The sequence below is a fragment of the Pagrus major genome, chromosome 12 (genome assembly GCF_040436345.1).
Source record: "Pagrus major chromosome 12, Pma_NU_1.0".
Taxonomy (NCBI): Eukaryota; Metazoa; Chordata; class Actinopteri; order Spariformes; family Sparidae; genus Pagrus; species Pagrus major.
In genome coordinates, this window is record NC_133226.1 from 11,232,598 (window position 1) to 11,254,487 (window position 21,890).

The 21,890-nt window shown below is 41.3% G+C and overlaps 1 protein-coding gene across 1 annotated transcript in view; it reads left to right on the top strand.

The window, feature by feature from the left end:
• The window catches only part of palm2akap2 (PALM2 and AKAP2 fusion), a 95,290-nt gene that overhangs the window by 38,437 nt on the left and 34,963 nt on the right, over window positions 1-21,890 (top strand). The window contains exons 5-8 of the mRNA XM_073477359.1: window positions 10,601-10,715; window positions 11,072-11,093; window positions 11,961-12,086; window positions 14,216-15,040. Coding sequence (XP_073333460.1) covers window positions 10,601-10,715; window positions 11,072-11,093; window positions 11,961-12,086; window positions 14,216-15,040 — 1,088 coding nt within the window. The remainder of the gene's footprint in view (window positions 1-10,600; window positions 10,716-11,071; window positions 11,094-11,960; window positions 12,087-14,215; window positions 15,041-21,890) is intronic.

Genomic DNA, 21,890 nt, shown 5'->3' on the forward strand with positions numbered 1-21,890 from the left:
AAACGAGGCATGGCAAGACTAATATCTGTGTGTTCAGTTCAGTATCTAAAGCTCACTTACTAACACTGTGTATCTAATGTGTTTAAATCATATGAAAACTGACATGTAAAAACATCATGTCGCAGTTTTACAGGGCGATGTTGGCTGAACTATCTCCTTGCCGGGGCGCAGCAGCTTACCAGAGTCTCTGCTGGTTGCCAATTTTCATGCCAGGCTAAGCTAACTAGCTATAGCTTCAGATTTTCTAACAGACATGAGAGTGCATCTTATCTAACTCTCTGCAAGGAAACAAATAAGCAGATTTTTCAAAAATGTTTAGCCACATCTTTAAATGTATGAGTATCACATTGCTATGTTCACACAGTGATCTCTTTACTCTTTTCCTGTTTGCTATGTGTGCTGAGAGTCTTAACTTCCCAGCTGAACCCTGCTGCTGCAGTGACCTCATTTCTCTACAGAAGATCAATAAAGTCACATCTAATCTTATCTAACTATCAATCAGTTACCAGTCCAGAAAACCTTCATTCTAAACTGTGCTGAAGAGGCAAATGGAGTGCGGAGGATACACAAGGTCCAGCAGGCAGTCTGGCTGCAGCAAACTAAACTTACTGCAACAAGCCCATTGAAGTGCCCTGTATGGTGTTACATAACGTTCTAAGAATATTTGTCTTTTGCCTCACAGTGGCAGTATGAGAGCACACAGTTTTTTAACTGACCAGAAAAAGTATGATGCAGTTTGTAGAGTAAACCTGCCCTAATTTCTGAATTTATCAACATTTCAGAAACTATTTGAGCAACTGCAGTGAGAACAAACCGCAGACACTAAACTTGTACCTAACAAATCTGCTTCAAAGTCCAAAATAAGTCACAGAATGTGACATAGTTCAGACGGGACACCATGTTAGGATAGACTGGATTTAAGAGAACAGCACAACCATGATTCATGTTGGACATTTACTGTAGATACAATCAGATCCTACACAGCCTTTTGTGTCGTCTTATACCTAAACCAAAGTCCCAGTTTACAATAAACTTGTAATAATAACACACTCGTGTTTCAACTCTCCAAAAACCAAAATCATTTAGTCTTTGGTATCTATCTTGATGTCAAAACAGAACAGATTGTATATACAGAGGAATGAAAAGGTACTCCGTCACGGCCATTTGCTTAAACGGAAAAAAATGTCCTGTCGTTCCTCTGGGACACTCGACTGTTTGAGATCTGGCTTTTATCCTTTTACGCCCTAATTTTATTTTTTATCAGCGCATTAAACTGTTGCTCTCATTTAAAGTCAGATCAAATGAGGAAGTCAACTAAATAAATAAAAAACAGTAAATTCCTGGGGTGGACAAACAAGTGCTTTTTACTAACAGAGCCTGGACTACATTTTATCCTTTGGGTGTATTTTGAAGCTAAATACTTCTTTTTTTATGTTAAAGCAACATGTCATGATTGTAACATTGTAGCTTACAGATGCAGTTGTATAGTATATATTTAAAAGTGCAATATGTAAGAAATTTAGTTTTAAGTATTTAAAAATTTACTGAGATTTTCAACACATTTAGACATTATGTGAACGACGTCTATGTATTGTCTTTGCAGAGATATCTATTAAAGCAAGCAAACCAGCTAGCCCCTAGCTACTTTGTACCTCAAGAGGTGGTAGTAAACAACAACAACACTCCCCCTGGTACTTCAAGCTCCCAGTCCTGGCAAAGTCAGCTAATACGGCCACTAGCTGCACGGTGAATTGAGCTAACGACAGCTCTGGCAACATGCTGCCCCCTATTTGTCTGAATATTGCACCTTTAATTGCACGATTAATTGATTTTGATAATTGATTAATGAGTTATTGATTAGAGCAAAACATCAAACACTTTCTGTTTCCAGCATCTCCAATCTAAGAATTTTCTGCTTTTTACGTGTTTCATAAGGTTGTAAACTGAATATCTTTGGGGTTAGACAAAGTAAGGCATTTTCAAGACTTCTCACTGACTAAACTTTGAAGTGATTGAGCAAAAAACGAATAGAAAAATTTATCAAAAAGATAATCATTGAGAAATCACAAATATGTACATAACCCAATTTTTAAAGATCACACAGCCTCATAAGCTCCCGGCTTCTTTGACCACTAATATAATTTTAAAATGATTCATCTTTTCGAAGACTTATGCTTCTTTAATCAGAGTCTCATGGCCTCAGAACTGTCAATGTTATGAAGTAAGGCCTTTTAGTTTAACACAACAGTGCTGAGACTCAAAGACAGCTCTGTCAGGCTCACCTGTCACTCAGATATTGAGATATTATTATTCAAACCCACTGAATGTGTCATTAACACCTTCCCAGATCTGTTCACTGTAAGGAACTGATAGAAAACACAAGCACTGTCAGATATTATGATAGATAAGGTGCTACCTTAGCTGCAAGGGTGCAAATAATAACAGAGGTGAAACATGACAGGGTGCTACATTAAGTCCTGACATTTACTTAAGTACTGTTTATATTTAACTTATACTACTACTTCTGATGAATCTTTGTGGTTGTATAGTATATTTAGTATCCATTCTGCCAGCTCTGTCATGTTGATGGCAGCAGAACCTCTAATTTGCCTTTCTATTCCCTTTAAACTTTACACAATGGTACAGATAAGGACTCGGACAGAGATAGCAAGAGACATATAATATGTCTTTATGTTGAGTGTGAATTTCAGCCAGGGACAGTAAATCATGACAAAAGCAGAAACAACAAAGAGCTCCAGATCTGTTTTTGTGCCAAGTCTCAATCAACTTCCTCTTTGTGATCTGGAAGACAGATCAACACTCGGGACAGAAACAGGAAGAAGCAGACTTCTGTCTGACAGCATTAAATCTTTACCAGCATCGGTGTGCCTGAGTGTATCAGAGGACAGAGTGCAGACACATGATACATGCTTTGATCCATGACTTTGGCAGGTTGTGTATGTAGTAACATGGTGTTGTGAAATATTTTGTTTAGCATGAGTAAGCTAGCCCCCAAAGGACTTTGCAATTTTGCAATTTTTTTCAGCTGTAGGCAAGTAATGGAGTGATTCAGTGTTGGCCTTTTTCATTTGGCTTGAGTATGGTTCATTGAGCTGAGCTGTGTGTATTGATTGTGAATGTGGTTGCGGTTGAATTTGGAGGCCACTGATGAAAGCCTTCGCAAAGCAACACTGCTTTTCATTAAAACCATTAATGCAATCACATCTGTAGAAGCTGTGATCGAAGAACTACTGAAAAATGAACCAGATCGTATTAATAGCTCACATATAAATATTTAATAAATGGTTTATAGTATATTACATTGTAGTTTTATGTCACCAATCAGAACTTCTCCTATGAAGACATATTTTATATTAATGCAAGTTTGTTTTGATATTTTTGTCATTCATTATCTATTTATACACCAGCCTTCACTTGTGGGTACAAACTGAAGGAGTTGTAGACAAATACATAAATTAACAACTATATCTGTTTACAACTAAATTCTAGTGTGCTGTGAACATTCATTAAATGTTTATATGCTGCTTATAAATGCTAAACAGCTTACAGACTACATTTCTTTTTCTCTTGAATGACATTTTAAGCTGAAGTTGAAGGTGACAGGAAAAATGAGCAGAGAGTCAAAATTGAACAGCGCTATCCACCTATTCCAAACCTCCATTATACCTTGGATGAATTATGGAAGTATCAGCCATAATTGTTTCCCCACTTACGTCCCCTGGAAACTCATAGATATAAATTTAAAGTTAAAGGTGCAATATGTAAGAATTGGTCACCAGTTGAATTAATTCTCCCAACAAATAGGGACAGCATATCACTAGAATAACTGCTAACTGCTGCTAAATGTATTCTGTTTAATCATCCATGACAAATAGCTACTGTTAGCTTGTTAGCCCAGTTAGCTGTGCAGCCAGCCGGACTACCAGGGGAATGTTGGCATTGAAACCAGTAACACAGGAGCTTTGGACTGCTGGGAGAAAGAGGTTTTCAGGCCTGAGGCTAGCTGGTTAGCATGCTAACTTAAGTAGATATCTCTGCAACACAATACATACATGTCTTTGACATAACGTCAAAACTGTTGTTTCTTCACTGTTGACAATTTGAGTTAATTTTTGAATGTTATAAGCTAAAGTTGTTACATATTGCCCCTTTAAGTTATGTCTCTTCATGGGTTGCTTGAGAAAAATGTGGCCCTGTGGCTCCACCTACTGAGGCCTACCTCAGCCAATACAATTTTTTCATCCTCTGCACCGCTCTGCATCTTAGAAAGTGTCCAAGAAAAAACTCCAGGAGAAGAACTGTACCTAGAAAGCAAGTGTACAACGGTCCCACACGGCCCACATGCAGCATCATTTATAAATACACAACGTGGTTACACTTCCTCTCTTCCACCCTCAGTCTGTCATTGTTTTTGTCAGTCTATGTATCTCTGACAGCCCCAACACACACACACACACACACACACACACACATCGACCAAACATAAAACCAGATGTCTGCTCTTCCTCCTCCTGTATGATGTGGAAAGCAGTTGCTGCCCACCCAGGCGTATCCATGGCAACTGGCCTGCGGTTGGTTGACAGGGTGGGACGGTGACATCACTGGCCCTTTTCAGGATCGCCACAGAGATAGCAACACCACCAGACACAGAAGTATAAAGAGAGGACGAAGAGGAAGTAGGGGGGAGGGAGAAGAGGCAGTGCAAGGTCACGGCCTCATCTGCCTCATGCGCACACACGTGCATAAATCACATATTCCAATCTGCAACATCCAGTCTGAAAGTAAATGTTTCAGATTAATTGGGTTTTATATGCATACCTAGCTACATAGTGTTTAATTATGTAACAATGCACTTAATGCATGCTTTATAAGGACCCTGGACTGTATGACGATGAAGAAGGAAGAGACACAGGAGTAACATCTGGTCGGATGGTTAATGAAAAGGTTAAGTCTTCATCATCAGTCAAGAGTATAAATAAAATTGATTTGATTTGATTGGTCAAGAGTAGTTAAACAAACCAGTATCATTTTATTTTCGGGAAAGGTGGGAAATACCACAGGACTTGATTGTCAGAAGGGTCCATCATGGTGTTTCTTCTTCTTCTGTGCTCACAGTTTTGGTCATTTTTATGGTTTGATCACTGGAGGGCGCCAGACACAAGTTTGGCCAGTGTGTTCCTGTTTGCTCTGCACATAATCTCAGGACCATTCAAGCTGACTGACGCATTCAAAGACACAGTGATCTCACCCAGTCTGATGGGCCTAGCGGAAATGTCACTTTTGAGAATTTTCATTGAGAGGTGAATAATTTTGAGGTTGTAGTTTGCTGTTGTGTTTTAGTAGATCGTATTGTGATGTTCAATTATACTTCCCTCCTTTTATACTCACCTAGGTTAGACCTTCCCTCCCACCCTTCTCTATATCGACTCCTTACCTACCCTTCTTACCTACGGTCTACTATTTTTTACAGTGGATAAACTAATTAGGTGCCACAGACACAGTATGAGTCCCTACAGGATTATAAAGGTGATATTAGAGCAGTTTTTCATTTGAGGTGACAGGTTGTACTTACAAAGAAGGGTTATGATTATATTAGAAAGGATTTAGACAATTTATTTTAGTGTCAAAAGCAGCTTAAAGCATGTATGCTACTCACAGTGAATATTTCTAGCATTTGTCTTGTTGGATGCTCCTCAGGCTATAATACAGTTCCTGAAGTCTGCGTCCTCCTCCGGCCACAAATCTTGTTTCTTGCCCATTTTGGCAAGACCTCGTGCAGCTTACAGGAAGCAGAAGTAAAAGCCATTTCCCTGCCAGAAAGGGAAAAAAGGAAATGAGATAGAGAGGAGCTGGGAAGAGAAGCCACATGAGAGGCAACGGGGTACAGACAGCTGCTACAGAAAGGAAAGACAATGGTGAGGGGCTGAACAAGACAGGAAATTTTCATCCGCCAACCAAATATACATGGTTACTGACAAACACTGCACATTTTCTGTGTTAGAGGTCCAAAACAGCATCTGTAGGTCTTTGTGACTCGTGTTCATGTACTGGTTACTAATCACAAACTTCTTACACTTTCAAATCCCACGTTTAAACTACGCACATCTCTGAGCTAGCAAACTGACAGGAGGCTAACTTGGACACTAACGGGAGAGTAAGTTCCGTTTATTCAAAAGAAATGTCTGTACCATTGACTCCTGTCTTGTAACTGTATGTAAACCATTTGTCTTCTGTGGAAGAGTTTTTACTACGACAGTGAAATGATGTTGACGATACAGCATAGCTAATAGCCTACCTAAGCTACAGTAGGCCTAGCTTCTTCCATTTTCTCCTCCAGCTGTTAATTTCCCCAAAGGTCAGCATTGTCAAAACAGCTTGATATTGTTCAAATTTGTGTGTCAAAGTTAACCAAAGTTGAACGTGACATGAAAGATTCAGGCAGTGCTTGTTAGCCTGTTAGCACGTAGATACTATTTATCGCTGCCAGCAGGATTTGACCAGACAATTTTTAGAGACTTTAGACTTTAATCATCCCCAATTAATTTCTTGTTCCTGCTAACATCATGATAAAGCATATATTTGGTAGATTTTTGATCTATTTTTACTTGAAGATTAGTCTAATTAGCGACAGAAATAATGACAATAAAATGACAATAAAGTCAAGTAAAGACAAGTAAAGTAAAACAGTTATCAGCTTTATGTCAACAACTTAATATTTTGGAAGGATAAACAAGCACACGTATTTTGCTTCCACTAAAACCTTCAGCACATCCTGCTAGCATGCACTAACCCGAAAACAAAGTTTGATAGGCCTATATTTAGAGGTCTAGGTATAGCAAGTAGTCTACTTACATAAACTGATTACACATTGTGGTGCAGCCCTTGCAACTCCAATCCAAGGTTGGGCGATTGTTTCTCATACCAGCAAGGCTAGAGATAAATATAGGATGCACAGTCCAGCATTACTGTGTTTATAAATAACCACCATCTCACTGCTGTTGAGACTCCTAGACCAAGAAACACACACAGATATAAAGTCGGAGAAAATGCTGAAAAGCTACTTCAGAAAGGGTAAGAGTGATGAAAGTGTAGTATCATAGTAAGTATAGACAAAACGAACGAATCAAGTTTCAGTCTAACCTGAGCCTGACATGCTGTATCATAATGAACAATACATTCTGATTAGATTGTGGCTCTCTTCAGTATTGACAGTGGTGTTAAAATAGCCCTTGTGCATGCTGCTATGTTTTGTTACATTCTTACTGTAGCAAGAAATAATACTCTGCTGTTTTTTAATGCACAAACCCCCTGAATCATCTGATTTCAAGTAACACACACAGTAACACTGTGGTGATTATCTTGATCCAAACAATGGCAAGGACACAGTTACAAGAAGCCAATTCAATGATGAGAAAGTGGTCATGTGCATTGTTCAGTCTTCAGATCCCATCCAAAGTAGTGCGTGATTACATTCAGCAAAGACAAACAACAGATTTGTGTGACAGACGCAGCCAATAAAAGCTTTGCTTCTTACTGCAGAATAGCTCGACTGCAGCTCTAACCCAACACACCACAGCTTCTGGAGCGTGTGCTGACTGCTCTGCTGTTCTCTGTTGTCTCCACTGCAAAAGAGATGTTGATCTCAATGAGATTACCTGATTAAATAAAGATTGTATATACAGTGATGTGTGCATGTAATGTACCATTTGGCTAATGTTATTGAGCGTATACATGTATCCGTGAGAAAGGGTACTTGGTGCACACAGTTATCAAAGCTTTGAAAACAATTGTTTGTGGCGCCTAGAGTTGTAGTCAAGACCACCGAAACCAAGGCCAAGTCATCAAGACTTTGAGGGTTTGAAACCAATTCAACAAAAAACACCAGAGTATTTCAAGGCTCAGACAGGACCAAGAGTTTGAGGTGTTGAGACCAAGGCAGGGTGAGCCAAGGCCCTGACCAGATCTGAAAGATCCACATTCGCATAAGGAAATGAAAATGAAATGAAACACAAATAAAGATTCCTCATTATTCCGCTTTTTTATTGAAATATTCTGTATATATGTGTGTATGGTGCCACAGCACAGTTGGGGTAGCAGTATCACATCCAAATATCACACCATTGAAGCTGAACTTGAGTAGAAACTGGCAGAAGGTGAAGTGATGAGTGTGGACTATGGGGATTTGTTTAGTTAGGCCTCAGTGATCAGAGCCAAGGCACCAGGTTTTCTGGCAAACATTAAAGACACCATTCTTGATTTTGTTAGTGCCAGCTAATCCAAAAATATCCTCTATGGTAAATGTTGATATCCGAAAAACTCAACACAGTTCAGACCTATTCTCACTTAAAACCTGTGCCCTTGTGTTTCTCTAAGCTTCAGATACAACGTCTGTAAACAATGCAGTCAGGACAGTGTGTACTAGTGTTTGTACACGGTCACTGATGCTGATATGATGAGGGAGCCCTATTGACGCTGGAATACTGTGGGAAGACCGACTGCCGATGGCATTGTTATGAACCTTAATATCTCTTTTACACGCACACGCTTGCACACACTGACGCACAAATTCCTCGTGTCCCAGAGGAGTGTACATTGAAGTGCTCTGAGTGCTGGCGTTCAGTGAGGAAGCAGCCCCGGTCCTCCTCCCTGACCGCTTCCTAGTATTGTTGCGACATCCATCTTAAATGTCCATGTGTGGGTATGTGTGTGTGTGTGTACATGGGTCTATTTAAGGTGCAAATTTGGGAATGATAGTGATGCCTAGAGATTGGCATCATCAGTAAAAATGACAGAACTGGTTGTATGGACGTTCCTGAGGCTCTTTTGTTGTGCATCCATTGCAAAACTTCTTGTGTAGAGTTTGTGTAGAGTATACAAAATGTTTGTTGACACACCAAGGTTCTCAATCTGTCCTACTGACGACTGAAGTCAATGTTATTTTCTTTTAACCATGACAGTGATCTTTTCATAACTTTATTCAATTTGTTCTTTGGTTGCCTGAACTTAACCAGACCTGAATTACCAGGGCAGTTAATCTATTACATATATATAAATATTTAAAAACAGTAATATGGGTGGTTTTGGAGGGCAATGACAAACATATGGACTGTATCTCATAGGGGTGCATAATCGTACTGACTACTTGAAATCCGGACTAGGTGATTACTTACACTCTAAATGATAAGACACTGATACCCACGCCTTCTGCAAATAGGATTAGCGGCGCAGCATATACTGTATGGATCCTGTCATTCTTCAGCCTCGGTGTCAGAATAATCTGAAGCAACAACTCAATCAGGATAAACTGCACCATTACAACGTTAAACTACAGGATTACTGAGTTTTATGGCATATTTCTTCTGTTTTTAATAAACAGTAAGGCTACTTCAGCAATCTAACCACCGAAAGCATTGATAATATGCATTAAACTCCACTTAAACCATGGTGCCCACTTGACTGATAGATTACAACCTGCTGATGGAGGATGTACAGATTTGTCCACCAGGCAAAGCTCTCGGCCAGATGTCTGCACATTTCTCACTGATCCCCTGTCTCTGTCTGGTCATTTCATGTGTTTCAAGCATCTGGATTACATCCAGATCAGAATTATACACTTCAAAATGCTGATGGTGTAAATTCATCCAGGAGACACTGAGAACAGACTGGAAACTGACGGCCTGAAGCAGGTGGTCTGAGGTGCATTTTAACCAGATGTTCTACTGTACAGTGCAGTTTAAATGCATATCTCTCTGCAAGCCACATGCTAAAGAAGAAATATGTATTGTTGGACATCAATGAAATACATTTGTATTTTTACTTAAATGAAATAGCAAATGGTTTTCAAACCAGCTGACCGTACAGTAGATGTGTCTAACACAAAGAGTACATAAGATGTGATTAAATCTTATTTGGAGGCAAACCTGGTATCTGACTAAATCTTTTTTGGCCTTTTCCCAAATAATCAATATTTTTATATTATATGTCCCATATTGTAGAAAGTGAGATTTATTTTATGATTACAAAGCAGTTCTAGGTGCCGTATAAATACTGTAAAACTATCAAAATGCTCAATTAAATAATCTACAGAAAAATGCACACAGCCCATATTCACAAACTGTGTATTTCAATGAGCTGCCAGGACTTGTGTAAAGTAGTGATTTCACAACTTTACAGTCTCTGCCCTCAGCAATGATCTCAGCATGGCAAAAACACCGGTAGAGATGATGCAAAACACTGTGGGTGGTGCCTGTTCAGGCTTGTGAGAGCTGACCAATCAGAGCAGACTGGACTTCTGGGGAGGGGTACCTTAAAGAGGCATGAGCTAAAACAGAACGCTGAGGCAGAGGGTGAATGGAAGTGCTGCAGCAACAGACAGTATGAGAAAAATAATAACATTAAGAGCATGTAAACATTTTGTAGTAGTCACCCAAAATAAAAGATGTGAACCTAAAGAAAGAACATAATATCTTTAACTTTCAAGCTGTGTTGTCCTGCACTTTATTCTGATCAGGGCAACCTATTGCTTGACTCTTGGGATATCATAACAGAAAATGTTTTCCTGTATTTCTTGTGTTCGCAGGCTGGAGTCTGAAATCGGTGCACTTGAGAGTGAAGAGTCCCAGATATCAGCCAAAGAGCAGGTTCTACGGGAACGTCTGAAAGAGACGGAGCGCTCAATAGAAGACCTGCAGAAGGTAAGAGAACATGATCTGTGTCTGAGCTGTTGAGGTGCTTCAAGAGCTACAAATTGTTGGCTTTAAATGCACTTACTCATTTTCTTAAACATAACTGGTCATTTTTCAAGTAGTGTCAGGATGCAGCATCAATTCTAGCATTGCTTGAAAAAAGAAGTGGTAAAGACAAGAAAAGAGACAAATGAATGCTGTTTTCCAGGAAACACGCTCTCATATATTATGTCATTATTAAATAAATTCCATACTAAGTAATAGTTTTGAATAGTATAAAGCATTCAATCATGATTATTATATAAAAACTGCACAGAAATCACTCTTCTATGACTCATATGGATTTCCTGCTGTCTCTCTTTCAGAGCCTGATGACCCAGGATGGAGGTATGAGCGACCGACACACAGACAGACAGACTGAAAATGCACAAACCTCATTGGGTGTCCTCCCCTGAGTTATTGTTGTTTCCTAGCAGTGGGGTCCCTCGCTTTCTATTTCTGTGTTTGTGCGTGTGTGAGTGTGTGTGTGTGTGTGTGTGTGTGTGGATAATAGTCTCGCTGAGGCAGGGGAGATGCAGGCCAGAGCACGCTCTTGAACCCCCCCGGACTCACACGTAGACATATGTACACCTGCACACAAACACACACGCGCGCGCAGTGAAACACACACATACACACACAGAACCCGGCTCAGCGAGACTATTGAAGCTCACACACACACAAGGCCATGACTCTGCAGCCTGCAGTCGCTGGCTTTATCCCCCCTATTCACCAGCAAGCCCCGTAAGCCCCTGAAGCTTTGTTTCTGCCATCACACACACATATACATTCACACACACACACAAGCAGAAACAAATACACGAACACACACACGCACACACTTCTGCTGCATAAGCACTGAACCTCTGGGGTGCTAGAGTTGGTGTGTACACTGAAACAGAGATGGGGAGAGGTAGATGGAGTGTGTTTGTTTCTGTGTGTGCATGTTTATGAGTGTGTGCGTGTGTGTGTGTAATAGGGGCGGGCAGGGTCACTCAGGGGTGTGGTTAATATCTCTACTGGGGGGCTGGGCCGTAAGTGTGTGTGTGTTTTTGTGTTAGGGTGTGGTTACACACCACCGAGGTGTGTATATGTGTGTGTGTGTGTGTTTATCAGCGTGCGCCTATTGTAGGTGTGTGTTTGCAGCTCTCCCTCACGGCCTCTAACGTCCCCCTGAACATGTGTCATTTCCCCTCTTGTGCTCCTGCTCACTAGATGCCACCGGCTGCATGTCCGCCCCTCTCTCGGACTGCACGGACCCTGATCCCGACCACCTCGTCCTGGCTACGCAGCCGCGGACCGGCCCACCTGCCTCTGGAGAGAACGCCATACCAAGACCTGGTAAGACAGAGGGAGGAGAGGAGGGTGAGGGAGGGGAGAGAAGAGAGAGAGGGAGGGGGGGAGTGAGGAAGAGAGGACGTGAAGGTTTTGGGTCGCAGCCAAGTTGGATTACCAGGACAAACTCACGCGCAGGGTGGACAGGCGCACATACGCACACGTTTGCATAAAAACAGTCAAATCTCTTATGGACTTCAACAGTTTAACATCCAAGTGGGCTGAGAAAAATCTTTGACAGTGATAAATTCATAATTACATACACTTAAACACATATACTGAAAGCACATGGACATCAGGCACTGGATCAATATTTTAATTGACTTTGGAGAATTAGTGCTGTCTCCAAGTTCATGTTAGGCCCACTATTTACTTGTGACATGACTACAATCCAGACTGTCTATTTAAAATTAGCAAAATTAACAAAATACAAAAACAAAAAAAATAAAATTTACTAGTATTATGGTCAATATTGTAATTGTATTAATAGATATTAGAATCACTTTCAGTTAAAGTTTCAATATAAATAATTTCTTATCAGTGAGCAACATTGAAATCACATTAGTATTAGCATTACCTTCAGTCTCCCTGATACTATCACTATATTTTTTAGTTTTAGTTTCAGCCTTTGTATTTTCAGCACTTGTATTAGTTATTGTGTAGTGGTACTACTTCGCTGTATTACAGCACTAGATCTACAGTTGTTAGCTTTAGTTTTGGTACTAGTAGGTTTAGGATTAGTAGTAGTTTTAGTCTTTTCTCCTAGTAATATCAATACAGTTTCTCTAGTTAAAGAAAAAAACAAAAGTTTCAGTAGTAAAGTTAAGTTCTTTATTGGGAATGTTTCATTGTATTTGGTGCTGCTGACTTTGCAGTGGGGAAAAGCTCTACAAAATAAAAGCTCAGCTTTTGTGTCAGCAAGATAAAGTAAGACAGTAGTGCTTATGGCTTATCTGCAGGAAGAGAAAGCTTTATACCAAAAGACACAAACTAAACCTTTAGAATGATCATTCTTTTTATATTCTATTTATTATTCTATCTATACTATCTATTTGTATTCTAGAAAATTACTGAAAACTGAAATATTTTGTTGCAGAAGCAAATGTGTATACAATCACTGCATGGATCCTTGTCAGGATTTACCGTGTGGACCACTGGTGATGTCGATGCATATTTTTATAATATTTCCCAAATAAGTGGGAAGGCAGTGAATAAAAAATAGTTGTAACTAATATAACTTGCTAAATAACGGACTACGCTAGGGTTACGCTAACAATTTTACACATCAAAGTGTGTTTAAAGGCCCTGAGGAGTACTACTGGATATGTGGAAAAAGTAGTATAAAGCTTTCTGTGGCTCCAGAAGAAGGATGTAATCTGATAACTTGTTTCAAGTTATGTCACTCAGTGGCTAAGTTGCAGTGTGGGTAATGTAGTCACCATATTCTGAAAAGGTCTAGCAACTGGTTTAGCATTGCACTTCTGTAACACTGTTGGACTCATTATGGACAGTTGAAAAACAAATGATTAACATCGATGCAGCAGAACCAGAGATATCGCCTTTTTATTCCTTGCAATCTTCTTCCTTTTCAAAACCTGGTGCCTACATTACCCACAATGCCTCAGCCACTGAGTGACATCACTGGAGGCCATTTATCATATTATATGCAGCTTCCTCTAGAGCCACACAATTCTTTGTAATACTTTATTCACATATGCAGTAGTACTCCCCAAGAACTGTAAACACACTTTAATATATAAACTTGGTGTAGTTAGCCTTTAATCCCATAAAATATCTGCAGGTTACTAGAGTACCATCCACAGTTTACTTGTCCTCAATTAGTTTAGGCACAGTGAGAAATAGTTAAGTGTTTTTCTTGTTGACTCAACATCATCTGTGGTTTGTGTCTCTTAAGGATAACATTAAGGTAATGTTATGTCTCTTACTAATGTCACGTTTTACAGTTTGCAGATATCAGTTTTATCAAAACACTGTGTCCCCATCCTCACGCTTTACTCCCTCCATCTTTTCCTCCCAACACCCCCCACCTCCTCCACTGGTCCCTCCCTACCCCTTCACTTTTCCCTCTGCATCAAACCCCTCCCTTCTCCCTGTCTCCCCTCCCCTCCTAACAGCAATGTTTGCCATGGAGATCAACGTACAGCACGACCCACAGACAGGCGAGCAGCGCGTCCTGTCAGCCAACCGTGTGAGCCCGCTGGATGCAGCGTCGCGTGGCATCAAAGTCTATGACGATGGCAGAAAAGTGGTCTACGAGGTCACTTCCTCCGGGGGCGTGTCCACCACCACCGTGGAGAATGGTTGGAGCTCTGCACAGGTTGACCAGCTGATCCAGCGGGCTGCCAGACCTGTTGGAGGGGGAGATGGCGAAAAGGGTCATGTGACAGTGACCCCAGCTGCGCCACGGGCCTACATTTCCCCAGCAGATATCGATGATCTGTCTCCGCCCTCCTGCGCCCCGCCATCCATCCCTTCAAGCCCCCCAGCCCAGGTCACCCTCCAGAGGGAGCCCCGGCTTGGCATGATGCCCCCCTCTTCTCCCATCACGACCCAGCCCGGCTCCATGGCCCACCCAGGTAATGAGCTCACCTCCCCACCCCAAGCCAGCACAGAGCACCCAGTCACCATGGTGTTCCTCGGCTACCAGGACGTTGAGGACACAAGCGAGAGCAGGCGGCTGCTCGGCTTCGACGGCGCCGTGAAGGCCGAGGTGGTCCTGATTGACGAAGACGACGAGAAATCGCTGAGGGAGAAGACGGTCACCGACCTGTCCATCATCGACGGCACGGCGGCTGACCTCGTGTCGGGGCGGCCAGCCACGTCCGAGGCCGTCAGCACGGAACTGTCATCTGACGGCCGTGAGCCTGACAGCGCCTCCTCGCCCCCCGCCAACCCCGACGCCAACACAGCCCCCCCACCCGGCCTCACCCCTGCCACAGGTACAGACAAGAGGAAACGCTGCGAGTGCTGCATCCTCATGTGACTGAATCTTCTCCCTCTTCCACCCTTTTATTATTACCCACAACACCCCTCTCTTCTCCTCTGTCTCTGGATGGTTACTAACAGAAGCCCTGCCTTCCTCCTCCTCCTCTGGACTCTGATCAGCTGGCGCACACATGCACGCACTCACACGCTGTTGTCTGACCTTTGACTTTTTACTCAGTTACGTTATTACCTCTACATCTCTGCTCTTTCGTTACCTTCTCTGTCAACATGGAGTCTCTGCCCTCCCGCCTCCTGTCTCCTCAGTATGTTTCATGGATTCAAATTCATTGAATTAATGGTAAAAGCAGTGATACAGATGGAGAAAATTGATGAACAGCTTAATCCAGGTTACATCAAACTACTCTCAGTGGTCAATAAGACTTTACGGACAATCAATCACATTATCATGCTGTTTAACCAAACAGTATGTCTGGCTCTGGGGACAATCAACCACTCATCTCCTTTTAATAAGCCAGTTTATAAAACATTCAAAAAGACAGACACGGTCTCAGTTATTTCTTAGATTTCTCTATTCAGTCACTTCCCCTCCCAACAGACACACAAAAACAACCACACACCCGACCTACGAACTCAAACGTCCCACCCCCACCCCCACCTTTCCTTGCACAGACTCTCTCTGACCAGGGCGGAGAGGAGGAGACTTGTTGCCTTGGTTTCTTTACGTGCCTCTTCATTCTTCCACATTGATAGTCCTAACAAACAAAATAGAGATAAGTAGAAGTTCTATTAGACTTTTATTTCAGTTTGCTGTTGTTATCTGAACTTTTTTTTTTCCTTTTGTTTTCAAATTTAAAAGGCCATCAAATTGTTGGGACGCCTGTTTCCGTGGGAGGTTTTTTGACACTGTAGGACTCTCTCCTCATCTCTCTCTCTCTCTCTCTCTTTCTCTCTCTCTCTCTCTCTGTCATTTTGTCCATTAACTCCAGCTATTCCACTGCTGAGGTCATTTCCTCCTATTCTAGTACTTCCTAACTCAGCAGCCAATAAGAAGCCGTGGAACACCTTTTGGCAGCCAGTAAGATCCGCACAGCCAACTTTTTCCTATAGAACACAGGAAGCTAACGGCAGCTTATTGAGTACACTCTGGCAGCGAACATGTATTTCCACCTATGAAAACAAACATGGGTCACTTCTAACAACTAACAGCCTGGGCACAACAGTGTGAATGAATAGTGACTAATAACAAGCACTACCATATAACTAATTATGACAGCTGTGCTCAGATGAGCTTTTAGTGCAATCCACATTCACCTTTTCTGTCCATTAAATTGGCTTCATTGCTGCAGAAGGCTGCCAGAGATCCATTATACTCTTTACAATTGTAAAAACACTGCCAGCTTTTGCTGTAGTCACCGACCAGGCCCTCGTTTACAAGGGTGCTACAAATAATGTGGCCTGGGTGTCATTATAACATCATATATATTCCAATGTAGGACATTTACTTGGCTGGCTTTCAGAAAAAGCTCTCAAAAGCGGTAATCATCCCCATTCTTTTGAATGATAATGGATGCTCTGGAAAGATTTTGCTTCATTTCAAGTGTCTTTGATGGTACATAGAATAGAGAGGACACTGATGCTCAATAGGCATCTAGTTAGTGACTACACTTAGCCATTGTACACAAGAAGAAATACGTTTTGATATGTGATCGAAGAAGATATGTGCACGTTTACAAAGAGGTCAGAGGGGCTCTTCAGATCCAAATAATGTGATTTGGGGTTGCTTTGTGGCTCAGGTGTGTAGCCAGAAACTGCAACGTCCTTGGTTAACTTCCATCCTGGGTCTTAAAATGATTCATTTACATCAAAATGTTTTTATTCACATAGGAGAAATGACAGTGAACACAACACTAACCTGGAGTGACCTGAAGAGCTTCAGCAACCTTTTTTTCTCTCTTTCTCTTCAGTCAGTAAAGAAACATGTCTGCACTGTGTACTAACTCTGATAATAGTCCCAAAAACAATGAAAGACAGAATTCATTGAAAGGTCTTTGGGTAAATCAAATCTCTCCTCACATGGCTCTGTGAACAGCTATCCAATCCCACCACTTCTGCTGCATACATGCTTTATTGTGATTGGCCACTGCTGCTGTCAGTCAGTCCCGCTGGCTGTGTGAATGGCCACCACCAAGGCCCGTCGGGGTCGAGTCTCCTGTGTAGATAAAGAATGTAAATACACTCTATATTCTATTTAGCGATGATTTTATTTTCCACATCTATATAGAGATCTAGAGATAATTCTGATTATAATGGGTACTGTGTCCCACGATGATGCCATATCACGACTGTATGAGTGCACAAGCGCGAGCTTTGTATATTTTCATCCTCTAACTTCACTGCTTTGCTGTGTGTTATATCACTAATAACCCCTCACGACTTTTCCCCCTCTTCTGACCACCACCACCTTCTCTGAACTCTTGGCATCTGCTACCATTCCCAGATGTGTTCCGGTGGGCCTCTGAAGGCATCTGAGGGTCTTAAAACATTGTGCAGAGGCAGGATCTCAAATGTCCATACCATTGATTTGCATGATAGCCTATTAACTACAAATCACATTCAATTTACTTTACTGCTGACCATTCCCCACGTTTTACATTGATTCCCTCTGGACAGCCATTGGTTTCCATTCATTTAAGTAAATCCATTACAATTTTTTGTTATCAAGTTTGAAATTCATCTGCAAAGTAACAATTTTACAGATAAAACATGCCAGTAAACTCTCATCCTTTTGAGCACATCCATGTTTATTTTCTTGGTTCATATCTACCACATAGCAAAGTTGGTCTGGCCCAGTGGTGTCGATCAAAGTGAACCCTGTGCTGGTTTCGCTTTGATTGAGTGCGAGTGCTGGTTTGGAGTTGATTCCATCTCGACCCTTTAAAGAACTGGTTTACTTTGAGTCACATCATTCAGTCGCTGTATACATTTCCAAATTCCCAATACTGCTAGGAAAAACTATGACTACATTGCTTCTTTACAAGTGTTGCTCCTGGCTTTTCATGCCTACATTGGCATCCAAACATGACTGTACTCAGACCACTGTTGCTTCAATTTGGGGTCCATAGTAAAAATCTTTTGTTTATTGTTGCGCTACACTCATTCTGGTTTCTGGGTGTAGGTGGTCCTTGGTTGAGATAACCCCACCCTCAGCCCTTGACATAACCGGTTCTTTGTTCTAGACCAGCAAAGTGTTGGGCAACAGCCAGATAAACTCAGCCCAAATACAGCAATGAATCACAGCTGTGGAGGTTGTCCAGATCTGGTAGCCAGGACACGGGTGCCCATGACATCAACGGTTCAACAAAATGACTGTAGCTGGTCTATGTCATGGCCAGACATGTTCTTGCTACCAGATCTGGACCACCTCTGAACTGTAATTGTTGTATGGTGGCTGAGAGTATGTGATTGTGTGCCCCATCGCTTGTCCAAACTGGAGGCCATCTTGGGTGCCCTTCCAGTAGACAAAACATGGTAAAGTGCCCTCTCTTCACATGAATGTATCAAGACTTTCTGCGCACTGGTGCCCCACAGCATGCAGCTGGTGCCCTTTTTATATTTTTGTCCCCTGCCCCTTAAACATCCTGAGTCTGCCACTGCGGGGCCAGGCCAACTTTGATTATTTTCACACTCTGGTACAACAGATCTCATTGGGGGACAAAACACCAAGATGGTTCCTCTCATACTTATTTTCCCTTAGTACGTTTATTTGCAGCAAACAGACTGCGAGGCTCGTGCAGGCTGGGGACAATTGCTCACGTGGTCCTTTTCAGTGTCCCAGATTGGCCAAATCATATTCATTGCATGACTGTTTGGTTTTAGAGATTGTGGAGGCTATGTGGAGAAATCTCAAATGTGTAGTGTTAGTTTCCCCAACGCTTAATGCACACACGATGTGCAACAGATTAAAGAAGCACTTAATGTATGTACCTACAAAAGGAAATGCAATCACAATCTCAAAAACATTAAAAAAAAAATAAAATAAAAAAAAAGAGTAAGACGCAAGGCAAGTTAATGCAGCCTGACCAATCTGGTTTGCCTGTTTGGGTTTGTGTGTGTGTGGGTGTGGGTGTGGGTGTGCGTGTGTGCGTGTGCGTGTGTGTACTTGATGTAAAGCGAGGAGCTGCACACGAACAACAAACTTGTTGAGTTTACCAGCCCAACTGCCACGCCTGCAGTACTCCTCTGACTCTGTAGGGGTCTCTCTCTTTCTTGTCTGCCTGCCCTCACTGGTTGTATGGACTGTTAAAACAAAAAAAGGAGCCATTTTCTATTGTTCAAACTCTCTCTCTCTCTCTCTCTCACTCTCTCTGGTTATGACAGCTCACTCTGTCACATTCTCTCTCTCTCTCTCTCTCTCTCTCTCTCTCTGATGTCTGTATCCTCTCTCTATCTTTGGTCAATAAAGCTGAGTTTCTCCAGTGCCCCCCTGCTGTCTCTTGCTTGTTGTTCTTTCCATCTGTCTCTAACATTCACTTTTCCATTGGCTGCTGACACAGAGATCACAAGCTATCCTTACTGCACCCCTATCTGCCACTAACAAGCACACACACACACACACACACACATTTCACACTTAGATTTATGAGTTTACAAGCAGATATGTGAAAGGATGTAAGGATGACAAATAGACCTTTAAGACTTTTTTCTCCCACGATGCTAATTGAGACAGGTTTTACAAGAAAAAAGACACACACAGGATTACAAATAAATGCAATCAGGTAAGGTCATCAATCACTATGAATGAGAAGACGAGGCACAAACACAAGTGACAGTCTGGTCGCACAACTGTTCTCTTATACAGCATGTTCTGTATAAAAAAATACAACTTTATAGTCATTGATTTAAACAATTTAACTTGGAACTTCTTTATTCAGTGTACCTCAATATTTAGACTGAATTAGTTTCATGTGTATAAACATGGTGCACCCATGTTGGGGGAAAAAAACGTTGCCTTCTTGGATGCCCTTTTGGTACATAAAACATGATAAAGTGCCCTCGAGGGTGCCCTTCCAGTGGACAAAACATGGTGAAGTCTTCACTATAAATACAGTTTATCATGACTGCGCGCTGGTGCCCCACCACATACATATGGGTGCCCTTTTTATTTTCTCGCCCCTGCTTCTCAAACATCCTGAGTCTGCCACTGCTTTTTTCATATAGCACCTGTTGCAATAAAAGCTTGAAAACAACTCCAATGAAAGATTTTTGGAATACAGAAAATTGCCAGAAGGATAAATAAAGAAATATCCCTGATACTATTAGCTTTTTTTATAGCATCAGTGTGTTCCTAGAAGTATTAAAGCCAAGACTAATGGATGGTATGACTAACCACTGCTCATGAGAAAATCACTTTAATATTATTGCAGCATTCCTGTAGGGACCCATGCTGTGTCTGTGGCATTTAATGAGTGCACACACTGCAAAAAATAGCGAGTAGGTAGCAGCATAGGAAGGTAATATTTGAGAAGATAAACAGAGAAGGGGAAGATAGCTGGTGTTGATGGAAAGAAAGAATAGAGTATGTAAGTAGTTAGATAAATAAATCGGATCAATGGAGACACAACACATGCCCTAGTTTTGCAGGAGCCCTGGGGCGCCCCCTTGGTATCAATCGTAGGTACTGTAAAGAAAAAAATCATCAAACTGTGACAACAATCACTGTGTGCTCACTCATCTAACTTTACTGATACCACTCAACTCCACAGAAAGAGATGAGAAACAAAAAAAAAGTAAACACACTCAGAACAGTATCAACACATATGATAAATTCATGTAACAGACTGTCATAAACATATCGTGAAACCATACACTGTGTTCTGTTAACCAGTACAGTACTGTAACTGAGTCAGAGATTCCCTTTGCAGTTGTACAACGTCATCTGTCCACCAGCACAAGCGTGACACACACTCCCCCAGAAAACCTCATCCAGAGTGATAAAAGATTATATTAGAGTCCTCATCGCAAAAAGGTATCTGAAAACAGGACGAGCAGGAGGAAGACACACACACACTTCCTGCACAGCGGATGGGTGTTTTCCGTGATGATAAACACTAATTGATTTATCTTGAGACAATGACAGTCGGGTGTGTTCGACAGAAACCATGACTGCAGATAATTATTACACACACACACACACACACACACACAAGAGGGGGAGAGGATGATAATACAGTACACGTGTCAACAGTGGAAAATATGTACCACTGTACGCATTTGCTGTAACATTGTGATTTTGGCTGCTCTAGCCTGCAGTGAAATGAAAGGGCAATGACTTCATGGCCCTCTAACATGATTTGTGGTTTACTCATGTAAGTCAAACTTCACATAATAACAGCACAGCAAATATAAAGCAAAAATGTAAGTAGTATATTAGACATCTTTTTGAGGGAGTAAATAGACTCCCTGAATGTTCTGCGCAACAAGTCAAATTGTTCTGATATCCTGGGTCTACTTTTAATACAATACTACCACTGCTGATGCTACTAATACTGCTGCTACTATACAGACACTACTACTAATGCTTATACTAATACAACGGCCAATACTGGCACTACTGTTCCTACTACCAGGTCTATTTAGGTGATATTCTATATCCTTTACAAGAAGCAATAACACAGTGTACATACAGAATGGTCAGTTTCAAAGTATATTCATATTATAGCATAACTACATTAAGTTATTGGATTATCATTACTGGTGCATTAATGTTTAAACAGCATTTTAAAGTTGGATAGCTTCATCTATATTTTATAAACTGATCGTACATACATATAAAATATTAATACA